At 36.1% G+C, this 16,463-nt stretch overlaps 1 protein-coding gene across 1 annotated transcript in view; it reads left to right on the plus strand.

Moving 5' to 3' along the window:
- The window catches only part of XPO4 (exportin 4), a 55,438-nt gene that overhangs the window by 33,769 nt on the left and 5,206 nt on the right, over positions 1–16,463 (plus strand). The window contains exons 9-20 of the mRNA XM_009890624.1: positions 13–189; positions 2,347–2,489; positions 2,604–2,749; positions 4,074–4,251; positions 5,998–6,157; positions 7,834–8,003; positions 8,969–9,143; positions 10,262–10,555; positions 11,441–11,621; positions 13,156–13,274; positions 14,250–14,380; positions 15,152–15,269. Coding sequence (XP_009888926.1) covers positions 13–189; positions 2,347–2,489; positions 2,604–2,749; positions 4,074–4,251; positions 5,998–6,157; positions 7,834–8,003; positions 8,969–9,143; positions 10,262–10,555; positions 11,441–11,621; positions 13,156–13,274; positions 14,250–14,380; positions 15,152–15,269 — 1,992 coding nt within the window. The remainder of the gene's footprint in view (positions 1–12; positions 190–2,346; positions 2,490–2,603; positions 2,750–4,073; positions 4,252–5,997; positions 6,158–7,833; positions 8,004–8,968; positions 9,144–10,261; positions 10,556–11,440; positions 11,622–13,155; positions 13,275–14,249; positions 14,381–15,151; positions 15,270–16,463) is intronic.

A 16,463-nucleotide genomic window follows, 5' to 3' on the forward strand; every position in this document is an offset into this window, starting at 1 on the left:
ATCTCTTAACAGCTTGACAAAGATGACATGGTATATATGGAAGCGTATGATAAGTTGCTGGAATCTTGGCTTACTTTGGTACAAGATGACAAACATTTCCATAAAGGTTTCTTTACCCAACATGCTGTTCAGGTCTTCAATTCCTACATTCAGTGCCATCTAGCTGCTCCTGATGGTACAAGGAATTTGGTAAGTCCTCATTCTAGTAGTTCTTGATGATGATCTATAGTAACTAGCCCATGTCTTTTGGTGGGTACTATATTATGTAGCTCAAGGGAGCTAGTATAGAATGACTATTTGTGACTTTGGAAATGAAAAATTTGCTGAATTTGTTACTCAGCAGTCATTTTCCAGTCTGTTTCTCTCTGAAGAGGAAATAAAGGAATACAAAGTTAGAAATAATTTTTAAAAAATAGAAAAAGGTAAACCTGTTATTCAAATCAACATGCATCTTACTGTTCTTCCCACAGATGCAACGACTAAACTTTTGACCATCTTTCTCTGGACTCGGGTCCTAGCTAAAATCCCCAATGAAATTGGAAGTCTTTTACACAGTTGTTACCTCCCATACTTTATCTTCAAAGTATACTTTTGAAGTATAATTAATGTTCATAAGTATCTGAAAAAATGTAGAATGACTATGCTCAGGCTAGAAGAAACTTGCAATATAATGTGGTTCTTTTGGATAAAATTAATTCCCAATTGAATTTTTGAGGTGACTGTTCTAGAGAAAACCTAAAAGTGCCTCAAGTATCTCTTGAACTGAGAAAGAAAGCAGATTAGTCTCTTTGCCAGGAGTCTGGATCTTACTAAAATAGATTCTTGTACAGAAAGTTGGATGTAGATGTTGGATGAATTAATTACTGCATAGATTCAATTCAATAACTGTATAAAATCTCTCTTTAGTTTGATGCTGTGCGAAGATCTCTGAGATACCTCATTCTGAAAAGCACTATATAAAACTTAATTCTGCTATCTCAATATGTAACAGATGGTAATAACAGTGCCAAACCAGAAATATTTCACAAGAGAACTTTGAATTCATATCAGGCAGTCTTGACATAACTTGTATACACAGGTTAATTCATGTCATTCTGTGAGATAAGTCATTTATCCCATGGGTAACCTTTTAAAAGCCACAGCTGGCATTTTAGAATGCTTCTTGTTCAATATCAAAGCAGTAACAGGAACTTTCAGTCTCTGCTTTGAGAGCAGAGGCTCACCCTTCAGTAAACAGCTGCAACTTTGAAGTTGCCAAAGGAGAATAATTTGCTGGGTTACATAAAGAAAAGGTTAAAAGCGCTTTGGATAAGGAGCTGTGTGTGGATTCGGTTTTCCAGAGCCTGTATAGGAGCAAAGCAGACCGATAGCTTTCTGTCACTTGTATTTTACTTTTAGTTAAGTAAATTTTATGATTCCTTAAGAGATTTTTAAAAACATTTTTAACATCAATACTTAGTTTCTACGTCATGGTTCCTCTCTTCAAGGAATAAAGTCTGATTATATAATGCAGCCAAAATAAGCTTTGAGAAATCAAACAGTGAAACTTCCACATCAGCAAGAAATAAAACTGAGATTGTGATGATCATGATTATTATTAGTCTTCTGTTTTCCCGAGGTTATAGCATTTACTTTTTAAAGCTTTTTCCCCCTTAAACAACAGGTTATGGAACATCTTTAATGAAAGAGATAATTTTCATTTTATCATGAAAAATACTACCTATTGCGTGATTTATGTAAAATCTCAGACAACTGAGAACAATATCTTTGACTAGTGAATAGGGAAATGCGTGGAAGTATCAGTATTTAAAAGGATTCTTCATCTGATATATGTGTGATTTGAAATGCAAATATACTTCTGTGATCTTCTGACCACTGGGTTTGCAGACCATCTCTGTGATTCAGTACCTTATATCATGCTTCTAGTAGTGGATGCTCGACAGAGCTGATTTATATACCCTGTGGTGTAACGAAGCTGTTTTGCTGTTGCGCAGCCTGTGCTTATCCTTTAATAACAACTATCAATTTTCATAATTCTTATGCTCACCTGTTTTCACAAACAGTGAATCTTTTGACTTGAGCGCACTATTGGAAATGGTAGCAAATATACAATTAACTGAATGTGGCATTTTGCTAATGAGTTTGTGAAATGCTGATTTAAAACAATATGAAGCCATGTTTATTCCTCTGTTTAACTCTTCTGTGTCTAATTTAGTAAGACTCTGGTCATCCATGCAAAACACCTTGAAAGAAAAAGCCAAAACAATGTAGAAAATTGTGGTGATGATAAAATTTAACAGGTAAAACACTAACTGGTTGCTTCTAATTTTATTTAAATAACTAAAGACTGCCAATGGTGTGGCTTCTCGGGAAGAAGAAGAAATAAGTGAACTGCAGGAAGATGACAGAGACCAGTTCTGTGACCAGTTGGCCAGTGTAGGCATGCTGGGGAGAATTGCTGCAGAACACTGTATACCGCTTCTTACAAGGTACAAAAAAAATAGTCATGAATGCAACTCAGTAAAGCCATCACATATGAAAAGCCTGACTTTGCCAAAACAATTTAAAAAACGTGAAGTTATTTTATTGTTATTTGTTCACAGTTTATTAGAAGACCGAGTGACAAGGCTCCATGGTCAGTTGCAAAGACATCAGCAGCAGTTACTTGCCTCACCGGCATCAGGCTCAATTGACAATAAAGTGCTTGATGACCTGTATGAGGATATTCATTGGCTTATTTTAGTCACAGGTTAGTGAACAGCTTTAAATAAGTATTATTTTGGTATTCTTATTGAAGCTGGAACATCACGAGGGAAAAAAAAAATCCCTGTATATCAACTACTCTTAATTGACTATAAATTTTATCCCTTATGATGCTTTCATCTTACATACACTACTCACAAAATCTTTGTTTTACTTTCATCTGCCTTGAGTAACACGAACATTATCTTTAAAAGATTGATGAAATCTTTGCATGCAGTAATATACTTTGGAAATACCCGCAACTAACTTTGTTATAGATTTTTTTGAGATGTGTTATCAGTCAGCCTATTCAAGTCTGTTCATGGTATCAGTTGTATTGTCTGGGGGTACATGACTTTATAAGGGAACCAACATGAGATGAGGATAATGGTATTACTCAGTGGTGGCAGAGAATCAAGTAAGTTCCAGAATCAGTCAGTGCTGATGATCCATGTCCTGGCATTTTGTTGTTTCAGGGAAGTTGAATTTAGAAACTTTTTGGTTTTGATTTTTAGATGGAACTGTCTTACATCTGTTTGCAAAACATAATAACCAAGGCAGTGTCTGTACTTTGTTAGGAGAAATGTATACTTTATGAAATATTTTGTGGGATCTTTTTGAACATGTGATGTTTTAGTTGCTCTCAGATGTTGACCTGAATATGTTTATAATATTTTTCTATCCCTGTGAGATGGAGTTTGTATTTGGAGCTCACAGATGGTTATGAGATCAGACGTTGAAAACTACGACTAAAGCTGGAATTAATAGTAATTATCTGGACACCAGAGTATTTTATAAAAACCCATGCTTCACCTGATCTGCAGTTGCTATGCAAGGAAAACTTTGTTCTACCACATGTACTTGGTGTCTTAAAGCCTCTGACAGATTTGAAATGTTAGCAGAACAGAAGTCCCAAATGAGATGGAGTTGGTGGGGAAGCTGTAAAATCAAAGTTTTTTTAATCACATAACAGAATAAGAAAAAAGTGGCCAAAAAATGTTGTTTTGCGGTGGGTTTTTTTCCCCCTCAATATTTGAATTGACTATAGTACTTCTACGTGAAGCAAAGCTTGTCTTTTTTTTATTACTTGTTTTTTAATTTGTGGGTTTCTTTTCTAGTCTTGGTTCCTTGTCACTTTAGGTTGTTCTCTACTGAATGGCTTTAAGGATTTTAAAGTTAACTTATACATATTTAAACAGTGTTAGTCAGGGTTTGTACAAACATTTGATTCTGGTGTGATGTCTGCTGTTAAGGCAATGGATTCTCTAATCAAAAAGCCATAAGTTAATCTAGGGTAGAAAGTTGTGATCACTCTTTCTTTTTAATGTAAGGCTACCTCTTGGCTAATGATACTCAGGGAGAGACTCCGCTAATACCTCCAGAAGTAATGGAATATTCCATTAAACATTCAGCTGAGGTTGACATCAATACGACACTTCAGATTCTGGGATCTCCAGGAGAAAAGGCCTCTTCCATCCCAGGGTACAACAGAACTGATTCTGTAATTAGGTAAGGATTCATCTCGTGCTATGAAGTATGTTAAATGCTTTTTCGGAGAAAAAAGTGAGAATATGGGTGGACTTCTGTGAATTTGAAAAGTAAAAAAGCAATATGTAAACAGTGAACACTGGAAAATAAATGTCTCTTAACTAGTATTGAAGTAAGGGCAAATAATTTGTAAGAATGGTTTTATAACAGACATATGAAGGCAATGCTGTAAAAGAGATTAAGAGAAGAGAAAAGATGAAGTTGTTATTATTTTTTTTAGGTTAAAGAAAGGCAGGGTAAATACAGATGATATTTCAAGTCAGGATGATCCAGGGGAGGACTGAGAAGAAGCAGGAGCATAAGACATCAAAACAGATAAAACTGAGTCAAGATGGGAAGGCTGAAATGACTAGATTGATCAAATAGTCTTAACAGAGGACATGGCCCAAAGTCTTGGAAATAAACAGAAATGTTTTTATATCTCTACTGAAAACCCATTTTTGATCTATTTGTTACAGAAAATCCTTAAAATGACTTATATTAGTAAAAAGTTGGTACTTCAAAATCTTTAGATGATATACTATATACTCTGTAATTCATTCAGCACATGTACAGCTTTAAGCAAATACTTTTCAGAGTATCAGTGAGCTTGTCTACTTTGAACATGAGTCACTGCCCAAGCTTGGCAGTAGCTGCTCAGTTGGTCCATGGTGCAGGAAGAATTGGTGTCACTTATGTCTGCATATCACTATTAGCCTATAAAAGGAGCAGGAGAGGGCACTTCTGTTCTCTTTTTGCAAGAAGGATGATGCTCACAAAGGACTCCTCAGTTTGAATCCTCACATTTCAGAAGATTGCATTCCGCTTTTAATTGGCATGGAAGATTCTTCACCCGAGATTAGTCGTCATGTACTTCACGTTTTCATCTTCTGGAAGAGGCTAGAAAAAATGGATCTTCATTAGCAATGATGGGCCTAATGTTTAGAAGTTTGAATACTGCTCACTGATACTGTTGAAAGCTTCAAGAAGTGGCCACCAAACAGGATTTTTTAATGCAGTGCCTCAGCGGTGAAGGGAATAAAATCAGATGTAAATAAGGAGAGATTTGAGGCTCTCTGACGATAGCTCTGAAACATCCTCAAGAAATAGACCACTGTGAGCTCCTAAATTCCTTGTGCACTATTGCATTCTTACCAAATTTAATTGATATACTACAAAAGCTAATGTTTAATGTAGTTTTATGGACTGATTGCATTAATGCAATCGCCGGGTGATCTGCTATTTCAGACTGTTTCTCTGTAGTAGTGAAAAAGAGAGACATAACTGGTCATTTCTGTATTTGTTCTTCAGTATGCATCACACTGCAAAAGCTGCACAGTTAGGACCCACTTGGTCACTAAGCTTGATGGTGTAAGGAACGGGGAATCTGTTTTTCAAAAAAGCTTTTCAAGCACTCCAAGTAGCAGTACTTGGATGTCAGAATGCTTGTGAGGATTCTTTGTTGCAGCGATTTTGATGTCAAAGATAATCACCTTAACCTTTAATGTATATTCTGACTTTTTTGGGGATATTTGGCAGTCCATCCTTTCCCTCTCTCCTTGCATTTAAAGAAACAATAAATTCAGGTGCTTTTTACTTCATTAGAGTCAAACTACTTTGTGTTGTCGTGTTCCTTCAGTCATATTTCATGAAAATGGAAGTGTTTTGTAGTCGCATTGCTTCTCCAGAAACCAGTCTCAGCATCCTCATTGTATTTCAAATCTGCAGGTTGTTATCTGCTATTTTAAGAGTGTCAGAAGTAGAATCTAGAGCAATAAGGGCAAATCTCACGCACCTCCTGAGCCCTCAGATGGGCAAAGATATTGTATGGTTCCTCAAGCGCTGGGCAAAGACTTACCTCCTAGTAGATGAAAAGCTGTATGATCAGGTAAGGATATAACATTTATGAATTAATTGGTGAGTATTAGCAATAATAATTATCCTATGAATGCAGATGTCAGTATAGCCATTTTTAAGTGCAATGATAAAGCATTTTTAATGTTAAATGGGTTGTGGTTTATTTTGGAATTTATTTGAAAGTTGGTGTTTTCAGTTTTTTCATTAGAAATATAAGTTGTTAGGGGACCCTTCTTGCACATTTTGGTGCAAATGTGATTTATTTTTTTTTTATTGATTTCTTTTTTTCTCCCGGTAGTCATTGCCATAGCAGAATATCATAGTGCGCTTTCAGGCTGCATAGTGGGTGAAACTCACTACAGCAATTTTGTAAGCTACTTCTCACTATCCATCAGATCTTACAGTTCATCTCTAATACAGTGGTTGCCCTTGATGGATGATTTAGTGAGTGACCTGGTCATGATTCTGAATTAGATCTTTAACACCATCACAAGGTAGTATACATCAGCTAATGTCATGCTACTTCTTCTCCTCTCCCCATTCTCATATGTTCTCATTGTATATATCATGATTTCAATGGTGCGTTCTTTGTAAAGGGCAACTTCTTCTCATGTTTGGACAGCACTAATCATGATTAGACCTTGATCCTAATTTTGCTTATAGAACTAACTGTAATCCAGCTAGCTGATGGAGGCCACTCATCCTGAGGAGGTCCTGTTGGCTCTAACTTTCGAGAAGGAAGCCTCCTCCTCCTCCCCTTTATTTCCACTACTGAAGCAACTAAGAATACTAACGCTTCAGGAGGCCACTCCTTAACAAAAATAGGTATACCAAAGACTTGTGAATATTTGGAATCATATTTTTCAGCTTGTACTTAAAGCAGAGCTAAGAATTTGTAAAGGTACCAGTTGGGGAAGACTTGGAGAGCATGTAAGAAGGAGATCCACATAATAAGCAGTGTGAAGAGACAAATGCACATGTTTAGTTTGTGTTGACATGTGAAAGTGATTGGAACCTCTATTTAAACCTTATGCTCAGTTGTGTATACATTATGAGTTTTAAAGTTAGAAATGTTAGTGGTGTGCTGACAGGAAGCCCCTGCACAAATATTACAAAATCCTTGGACTTCACTTTTGAGGAACTTTTTTTAAACTTAGGAGAACAGGCAACTTCAAGGAAGTGTATTTTAATGTGCCAGGACCAGAATGTGGCAGCTTTCCTAAAACATGTATAGATTGAAGGAACAATCTGCAGAAAGCAGATGGAGAAAAATTACAATGAAAATAAGTTTTTTACAAGATTCAATCTAGATCAACAGCTGGGTTTATTTGTAAAAATTTTATCACTGAATTTTTATTTTGAATTTTGTCATAAATTAATGGAAACACTTTTGGGAGATGATTTGGGGATTTTTTTTAATCTTTAAAGCTTTTGAACTTTCATTTGCATTAACAGCTAGACATACTGAAACCTGATTTTGTAATGAGGTTGAAACTTTTCTTTGTTTTAGGTGTTGTGCTTAAAATTGCAAGATAAATTTGGCAAAGATTTTTCTGTTAGAGTTGTGCTTTGCCTTTGTCTATGTAACATTTGTGTATTTTAAGTAGGGAAGAAGTGACAGCCTGAAAAGAATTTGCTGACTGATTACCATACACTTTGGGGTTCTGGCTTCTGTAAAACTCACTCATTTTAATGCTTTTCTTATAGATAAGTCTGCCATTTAGTACAGCATTTGGTGCTGATACAGAGGGTTCCCAATGGATTGTGGGTTACCTTTTAGAAAAAGTGATCAGTAACCTGGCAGTGTGGAGTTCAGAGCAGGACCTTGCAAATGATACTGTACAACTGCTAGTAACATTAGTGGAAAGGAGAGAGCGGTAAGTTGCTATACCTCTGGAAGACAAAAAATTTCTTTTGCTTCCTTTAAATTTTTTTGGCCAAAGTAATCCAGATATAGGGCACTTCATATTCATGTCTCTGTAAGTCAAATTACTTTAGTAACATACTATAAATGGAAAAAAAAAATTGTCTGACAAACTGAGGAGTGAGACCTAGATTGACAAAACGTAATCTAATTTTTATTATTGTTTAGAAGTGCACTCTCCTTCCCCTACATTTGTGCCTCACTCTTAAACAGTGAGAAAGGAAAACTCTCCTGGTCTCCACTCTTATTGCAAGGATTTTTGTGGGGGTGTTTATTTTTGTTGAACAAGTTCTTCCGGATTAAGAGTTCAGATGCTGGCTCAGCCAGTATAAAATGTGTTGTGTAAACATATAAAAAAAATTTTAAAAATCCAGGATTTGGTGGATTCAGACAAATTTCAGAGTTTTCTTTGGTATTATAAACTATGAAGCAGAAAATTCTTGAATGTTTTACTTCTGTGAATTGACATGCAATTATGCATGCAATCATGCATTCACAGTCTGCTGTGAAAGACTGTCCTGAAGTTTGAGGATTTAAATGCTTGAGGAATTTTCTTTTAAAAAAAATTAAACCCACAGGAGCTAGTTTTGGAATAAACTGCTTATTTTATCATGACATAATGAGACTAAGCTTTTAATCCATGCAATATGTCCATTAACTCTGTGTGTCTGTGTGTGTAAAACTAAAGCACTTCCCTGCTTTCTTCCGTATGAATTGAGCTATTTTCAGAGTATATACTTTAGAAATCTTGGAGGTGGGCCGTTAATAAGGTGAAAGTCAAAAGGCGATTTAGCCTTAGAATAAAGGAGTTAAAATTTTAAAATAAAACCTTCTGACAACTGCTAGCAACCTGATGCACTCTGTTCATACAATTTTGTGAAGTCTTTTCTTTAATTAAACTGTTTTTCCCTCTTCTAGGGCAAACTTAGTTATTCAATGTGAAAACTGGTGGAATTTAGCTAAACAATTTGCAAGGCGAAGCCCTCCTCTTCACTATTTGTCCAGTTCTGTGCAGAGAACACTAATGAAAGCTTTAGTTTTAGGAGGTTTTGCTCATATGGATACAGAAACAAAGCAACAATACTGGACAGAGGTAAGCTATTTTGATGCTTCCGTTACCTTCATTTTAGCAAGTAGTACAAACAAGTTAGTTTAGGGAATTTTATGGTGACACAAACTCAGCTTGTATAGAATCTTTGGATTTTGAACATCTAGTATTGATAACTTCTTAGACTATTCTCTCTTTGAAGGTCAGTAGTTGTACGGCACCCATGAGAATGCCAAAAATTGTCTCTAAAACATCACAACCTAAACAGAAACAACTAATAACTGCCTGGAGGATTCGTGAACCAGCCAGTATAGCAGTACACTTGAAAGACTATTATAAAAGGTTAACAATTTCCCTTGGAACTGTGTAATTTCTTCCTTTTATTTTAATTTGGTGGTGTTATAAATTATTCAATTATCCACTTAATGGTAATGACAGTAAGTAAAAAACTAATGTGGAACATAATAAAGAGCCTTGACCAGCTTTTTGTGCCCTGGTTCCATTAAAGCTCAGATATTTAATACTAGAAAGTAGCTGAAATGTGGTCAGTGAGCACCATGTGAGTGTGTAAAGCGTTGTCCTTCTGAGAGAAACTTGCTTTTATTAGCAAAGCTAAGAAATAAGGGATTGAAGGTAAAACTATAATGCACAGGAAGTAACTGGGAAAAACATTTAACTATTTTTATGGAAGTTTCTAAATTGGTTACGAACACAGCTGATTACAAAAGAGATTGCACTATTGAGAATCATAATATGACAAAGATAATAGTGAACATGAATCTTAATTTAAGGTTTCATTGATGAACTGTAACAGTTTTTTTTCCCCCTAATACTGAATTTGGAAGAGAATGAAATACTCTGAGCCAGAGAAAGTCATTGCCATTTGTTTAAAAGACTACAAAATAACATAAAAATATTTATGGAGGTGCTCTTCTTGAAACCAGCCTGCAAGTGATGATGGATAATGAGAATCACTAATCACTACCACTTGAGCTTACATTAATGTGACAGATAATAAGATAATTGAGCTGTTGGAAACTGGAAGCGATTGATTCTTGTACTGCCATGCCACAAGCAACCCATGAACTTGCTAAATTAGTTAAACCTCACTTCTCATGTAATAGTATGCTTATCTTAATGTGACTTTTCTAAAAAATTTTAAGGTTCTTCAGCCACTTCAGCAGCGATTCTTGAATGTGATAAACCAAGAAAATTTTCAGCAGATCTGTCAGGAGGAGGAAGTGAAACAGGAAATCACTGCTACTTTAGAAGCACTCTGTGGCATTGCTGAGGCTACCCAGATTGATAACGTAGCAATTCTCTTCAATTTCCTAATGGACTTCCTTAACAATTGCATTGGATTAATGGAAGTATACAAAAACACACCAGAGACTGTTAATCTCATAATAGAAGTGTTTGTTGAAGTTGCACATAAACAAATTTGCTATCTTGGAGAGGTAAATACAACCAAAAGGGGAGGGAGGGGAAGAGTGTGTGTGTGTATGTGTGTATACAGTGCTATCCCTTAAAATAAAAGATAGTGATTTCTAGATTCTATAGAGAAAGAAAGGCTATATGGTCACATCTGTTAGAGGAATTCCTTTGTTTAAAAACATACACTTGCAAAGATTAAAAGCAGGACATCTAGACTGTTCTTATACTAATAAACTTAACCATAATTCATCACTAATCTAACTGTATGCATGGGTGGCAAAAGAGTGCAGACCATGTTGAGTACTTTTTTTAACCATATCAAACTTCTCTGAAGGCTTGTCTAGGAGAATTGCAGCACTGTTTTACGTGACAATTGTGTGCCATAGAGACACTGTCTTGGTCCTAAACAAGGCATAATTGATACCAAGATATTATCTGGTAAAATGAGTCAGTGCAGTACACTTACTTTTTTGCACTGTTGGCTAATTTTGATTTTGTGATCCTGCCTATTCCAAACTGGATATGCACAAACAGTTTATTATGGCTCCAAACTTTGATAGCTGAAGTGAGTACTCAAGGGGTTTTGTTGGTAATCTAGTTTGTGAGATTACTGAGATGTCAACCTGCCTCAAGCCACTCTTAACAAAAAAGAAAAGATAAGGTGGAGGAATCGATAAAAGCAATGTCCTACTGTTTCAATGGGTAGCACATCAATGTATGGCTGTAAGTGTTCTTACTGTTTAAGGTGGCTGTTTCCATGATGATTTTGTGTGCAGTTGATACAAAAAGTGGTTCTATAACTGAAATTAAAATCTTGAGGTATCTTCAACCAAGTAACACCACCTTAAAACAAAATGTGGCACTTTCAGCATGTGGAAGTTTTCTTATTGTCTAATGTTGTTTTATAGGCCAAAGCCATGAACTTGTATGAGGCCTGCCTAACTCTGCTCCAGGTGTATTCCAAGAATAATCTAGGTCGACAACGGATAGATGTTACAGCAGAAGAAGACCAGTACCAGGATCTCCTTCTTATTATGGAGCTTCTCACTAATCTTCTATCAAAAGAATTCATAGATTTCAGTGATACAGGTATGAAGGAATTGGTAATTGCGGAACCATAACTTGTGTTCTAAACCGTAAAAACCATTGTGGGGCATGCATTCAATCCAGGTGAAGTGAAAACTGAAGTTTAGGCCTGATTAGATCAGGATATGGAAATCACTATTTAATGTGCCAGTAGCAAAGGAAGGACTTTTCATAGTATTCTAGTGTCTGAAATTATTATTGCTCTCATAAAATAAATAGGGCATGTATGAAACAGCTTGAAATCTGAATTTTGCAAGTCTGAACATGTAGTAGCAGCAGTTTTATAACACACAAACAAAAAAAAAACAAACATAGAGAAGTTGGAATAGTAATTACTGCAAGAGGACAGATGGATTGTCTTTCAGGACAAGATCCAACTGTTGTGAAATGGTGAGCTCATCATGTTTGAGGGTTTTCTGTATTCCTCATTCACAGAACATGCTTTATGGCATGTGGGTGTAGCTAAGGGTTCTTTTTTGTATGCCAGCCTGTTACTTTCTTCCATATATTTGCCACTTAAAACTGCAGTAGTCCTGAATGTGATCTGCCATGTCTAACTTGGCTGTGCTGCATTGCTTTTGAATGATCTGAATCATGCAAATATGTTTCAGCTTTTAACCGTGTCTTATGCAGTTTGCACATAAAACATGCTCAGTAACAAACTGCCTTGGTTGTTTTGATGTTACTCATTGCTTTTCTGAGGTACATCTTTAAAGAGAGAACCTTGTGCTCTGAAATTCAGTGCATCAGTCTAGTTTTTTTTTTGTCACGCATGCACAACACAAATACAGAACCAGGTTTAGACTTTGTCCGTTGAATGGTCAACTCAGTGCCAAGTAACATATTCTCTTTGAGGTCAGACATTGGAAGTTAGTTGCATGGAAAACACTGTAACATACTTACCATGAAACTAAGGAATGTGAATACTACCTAAATGTAACGCCCAGAGATCAAATGTATTGAAAGTTGTCTGCATCCTGTTGCTGACTTAATGCAGGAATTGTAAAAGTAAGTTCACTGCCAGTTGATGGGAAATGTAGGTCTTGCCTGTAACTGGAGAAAACTTGGCAATGTCTAAACTACAGAATTTTCTGCATTAACTCTTCCATTTTTTTCTTCTTGTGTTTATAAAATATATATAAACATATGTAAATATATTGTATATATAAAGCATAAAAATGCAGTAATATTTTGCTCACTATCTGTTTATGTGTGCAGGCATGAAGCAGCTATCACTAGAAACAAATGCAATGTTCTGTAATGGAAGGGAGCCCTCAGAGTATCTGAAGCGTTCTGATTTAGCGTGCCATCTGGTACACGTGATTATGAAATGCTTAGTCCTAATGAATATAAATATAGAGTGATGTGGCAGCCTCCACTCGCTAAGTTTCTATTTTAATACAGTGCCTCATGGTTTTGTTTGGGGAAAGGGGAATAGTCCTATTTTTAAAAATGTCTTTATTATAAAGAAATGGGTCTCTTCCTTCAATATGTTTAATCCTCCTTTTATACAAAAAGTTTTTTGTCTTTTCTACAGATGAAGTATTTAGAGGACATGAGCCTGGGCAAGCTACAAATAGATCTGTATCAGCAGCAGATGTGGTCTTATATGGGGTTAATCTAGTTCTGCCTCTAATGTCCCAGGATCTGCTGAAGGTAAGTATATTTTTACACATAGTTGCTAGAATATGGAAACTTTATAGTCATGAATTCCTAGAATTCATTCCTATATGCATTCCACCTCCATAAGTTGAGTTTTCTAGGCTTTTTAAAATGCAAATAACTGTTCCGTAGTTCTAGATACTGTTTGAAAAGAAGCATTGTAAGCTGAGAAAAATGTATATTTGAAGGGCCTGAACAATTTTTTTTTTTTCCTAAAAGTGAGTCTGTGCAGGTCAACAATTAGCCAAACCTGAAATGTGGCTCATGGAATCTTTTTTCTGTTAATGTCAGAAAAGTGATAGGAGGCATAAACAGTGCTATTAGTTAAAAAAAAAAAAGTATTAAAAATCTGGGAGCAAGTAGTAACTCTTTGATGATTTTCACAATACAGCTGGCTTTCATATCATAGCAGCAGCTTGTCAGTAGAACAGTAAAATAGGAAAGAATGGAGTGGCAGTGTTTCATTGGGTGGTACTGTGTTTATGTTTTACCTTGAATCAGGGGAACACTTCTGAACCAGGGAACAGTTCTGAAGTGTATCTTGGTTGTTCCCTCTAACATACTTTCTCATCTGGTAGTGCTCACTGAGCATGAGAGCTACATCCATTTTAGGTAAAACTGAGTCAAAGGGTGTACCCTAGGAGCCCTTCTACTGTGCTTCAAATGCTTGTGAGGCATTTACCTCGCAGGACTAGACTTGCTCTTGTCTGAAGTAAAACTCCTTGAATTTGTATAGAGCCAATACCAGACTCCCACTATTATCTGTTTAGCATCAGCAATCTTTTTTTATTGTACCACAGTGTTTGCTAATAAAGTTGTAGCCATTCTAATGACTCTGAAGTTGTCTACTAAATTGGTCCTTTCTTTTTCAGTAGAAAGCATCAGTCCTGTCTCTTTGTACAGATGGAAATTATGTCACAATAGAGTTACGTGATTGATTCTAAAATTACCGTGTTTTTCTTTTGACAGTTTCCATCCCTGTGTAATCAATATTACAAATTAATCACTTTCATCTGTGAAATATTCCCTGAGAAAATTCCACAACTTCCAGAGGACCTCTTTAAGAGCCTAATGTACTCATTGGAGTTAGGAATGTCATCGTATCCTTTATAGAGCTTGGGAGCATTTTAAAAATCTGAGTTCCTTCTATGAGGACCTGTTAAAAATCTGATTTTATTTTTCTATGCATTTTTTTCCTTTTCTAGCAATCTTTGTATCTATAATTATATATCAGTAATCAACTCTTGCTTTCTGGTGACTGAGAGGTTCACTGTAGTGTCTATTGAGATTCTAGTATCAGCTGAATTTCCTCTGACTCGTGTTGCTTGAATGCAGCCTTTAAGTGGTTTAGCGTGTAAGTTTTTTCTGGCAGCCATTCCTGCCTCCTCCATTACTTCACTTCAGAGTGTGTAACTCCATAAGCCTTCAGCTGGTATCCCAAAGCCATTCCTGAATTAGTTTCTCAGCTGGTCATACAAAACACTGCTGCTGTTCTACTGGGCTGGCTCCAGAGCATTTCCTGTCAGGGTGCCAATGGGCTCTCCCTCTCTTAATGGGAGTACCATTTTCACTAATCTGCGGCACGTGTCAGAAACAGATGAGCTTGACCATAAGGGACTCTTTCTGAAAATGTTATGTCAGAGAGGGTTATGTTACCTTAGGGCACGCAGCTAATAAGAGGAGGCAACAAAGCTGAAATTCTTTTTTCTCCTTTTTCTATTTTTTTTTTATTTTTTTTTTATTAACAGTTTTATAGTAAAAAGAAATATTGGAACATACAAGCATTTAAAATATTTTCTAGTGACACCACTGGGAAGTTTTACCACAATTTAATTGAAATCTGACTTTGATTCTTTAACACCCATTATCAGGATGAGTTCAGAGGTTTGCCAGCTCTGTCTGGAGGCTGTAACACCATTAGCAGAACAGTGTGCAAAAGCACAAGAAACAGATTCAACCCTTTTCCTAGCAACAAGGCACTTTCTTAAGGTAAGACATCTGCATTTCGTGTTACTTTGGTTTTTTGCATACAGGCATCAAGAGGCCAAACAGTGACCATACTTGACCGGGTTAGTCAGGATCACACATATAGTAAGATACAGCCTGTTACCTAAAAATCTGGCAGTTTAAGAAGAAAGACAGCGTGAAGGACTGGAGATACCGGACTACAGTACAAAAGAAGATGGAGGCATAGAGAGAGGACGTTACTTATTGGCAATCAACAAAGACCTGAGCCTCTCAAAATGCAATTTATATTTATCCATACTCTGCACACGAGCCCTAGAATGAACCTGATTGACAATGTTAGCAGTTACATTTACTGTGAAAGCTGTGAAATAGGAAGCTTCCAGAATTGTGTGAACTGGAGGCTGGGTAGAATACTAAAACAAGAGGCAGAAAAAAGAGCATAGTTGGGAACTAGAAAGAAAATGCTGTCATTTATTCAGTGTATCCAATGAATTATGCATTTTCTTAATCCAGTATCATGTTTAGTACTTTCCTTCTAGAATCATTCACTCACTCTCATCAAATTTTGTAGTGACCTGTTAGCAACCAGGATCCTGCTAACTGGGAACAAAATAATCAGAGAACTTGTGTGCTTGCCTTCTGATTTTGTGAAGACTTCTGCTTTTCTTAAGATGTCTTTTCTTACCAAACCGACATTTGAACTTCTGGGGATTGCTTATTAAAACCATGCATCAGCCAAGCTGAGAGAATGAGAAACACCTTAAATTACTTTGTCTTTATATTTTGTTCTAAGTTAACATAGCTTTCTGCCTTTTCTCTAAATTTCCACTTAAAATTATAATACTGTTCTAATTAATCTGTTCCCTTTTTGGCTTTCTGTGAGCTGTGGGAGTCTCCAAAACTTGAGGAAAAAGTTCCCTGTTCTATTCTGGAAGAGCAAAGGCTTTTTTTGGTTATTTCTCTGGCATATCTGCAACTTTTGGAGAAAAATACAAAAGATGCTATTTCTCTCTGAAGAACACATATAAGTCAACAATGGGTTTCAGTGCTTTGAGGTGTGAATTTGTGCTGTTAAGTCAAGACCTGACTTCTAAAAGAACTTGGCTATCCAATTACTGATACCTAAATTTAAAAAAAGGCAAAAAAAAATGAAAAACAAACTTGGATGTTTGCAAATATATGTTTATTATTATTATCAGAATTTCAGATTAGGTT

This window comes from Charadrius vociferus, unplaced genomic scaffold (assembly GCF_000708025.1).
Source record: "Charadrius vociferus isolate BGI_N301 unplaced genomic scaffold, ASM70802v2 scaffold278, whole genome shotgun sequence".
Lineage (NCBI taxonomy): Eukaryota > Metazoa > Chordata > Aves > Charadriiformes > Charadriidae > Charadrius > Charadrius vociferus.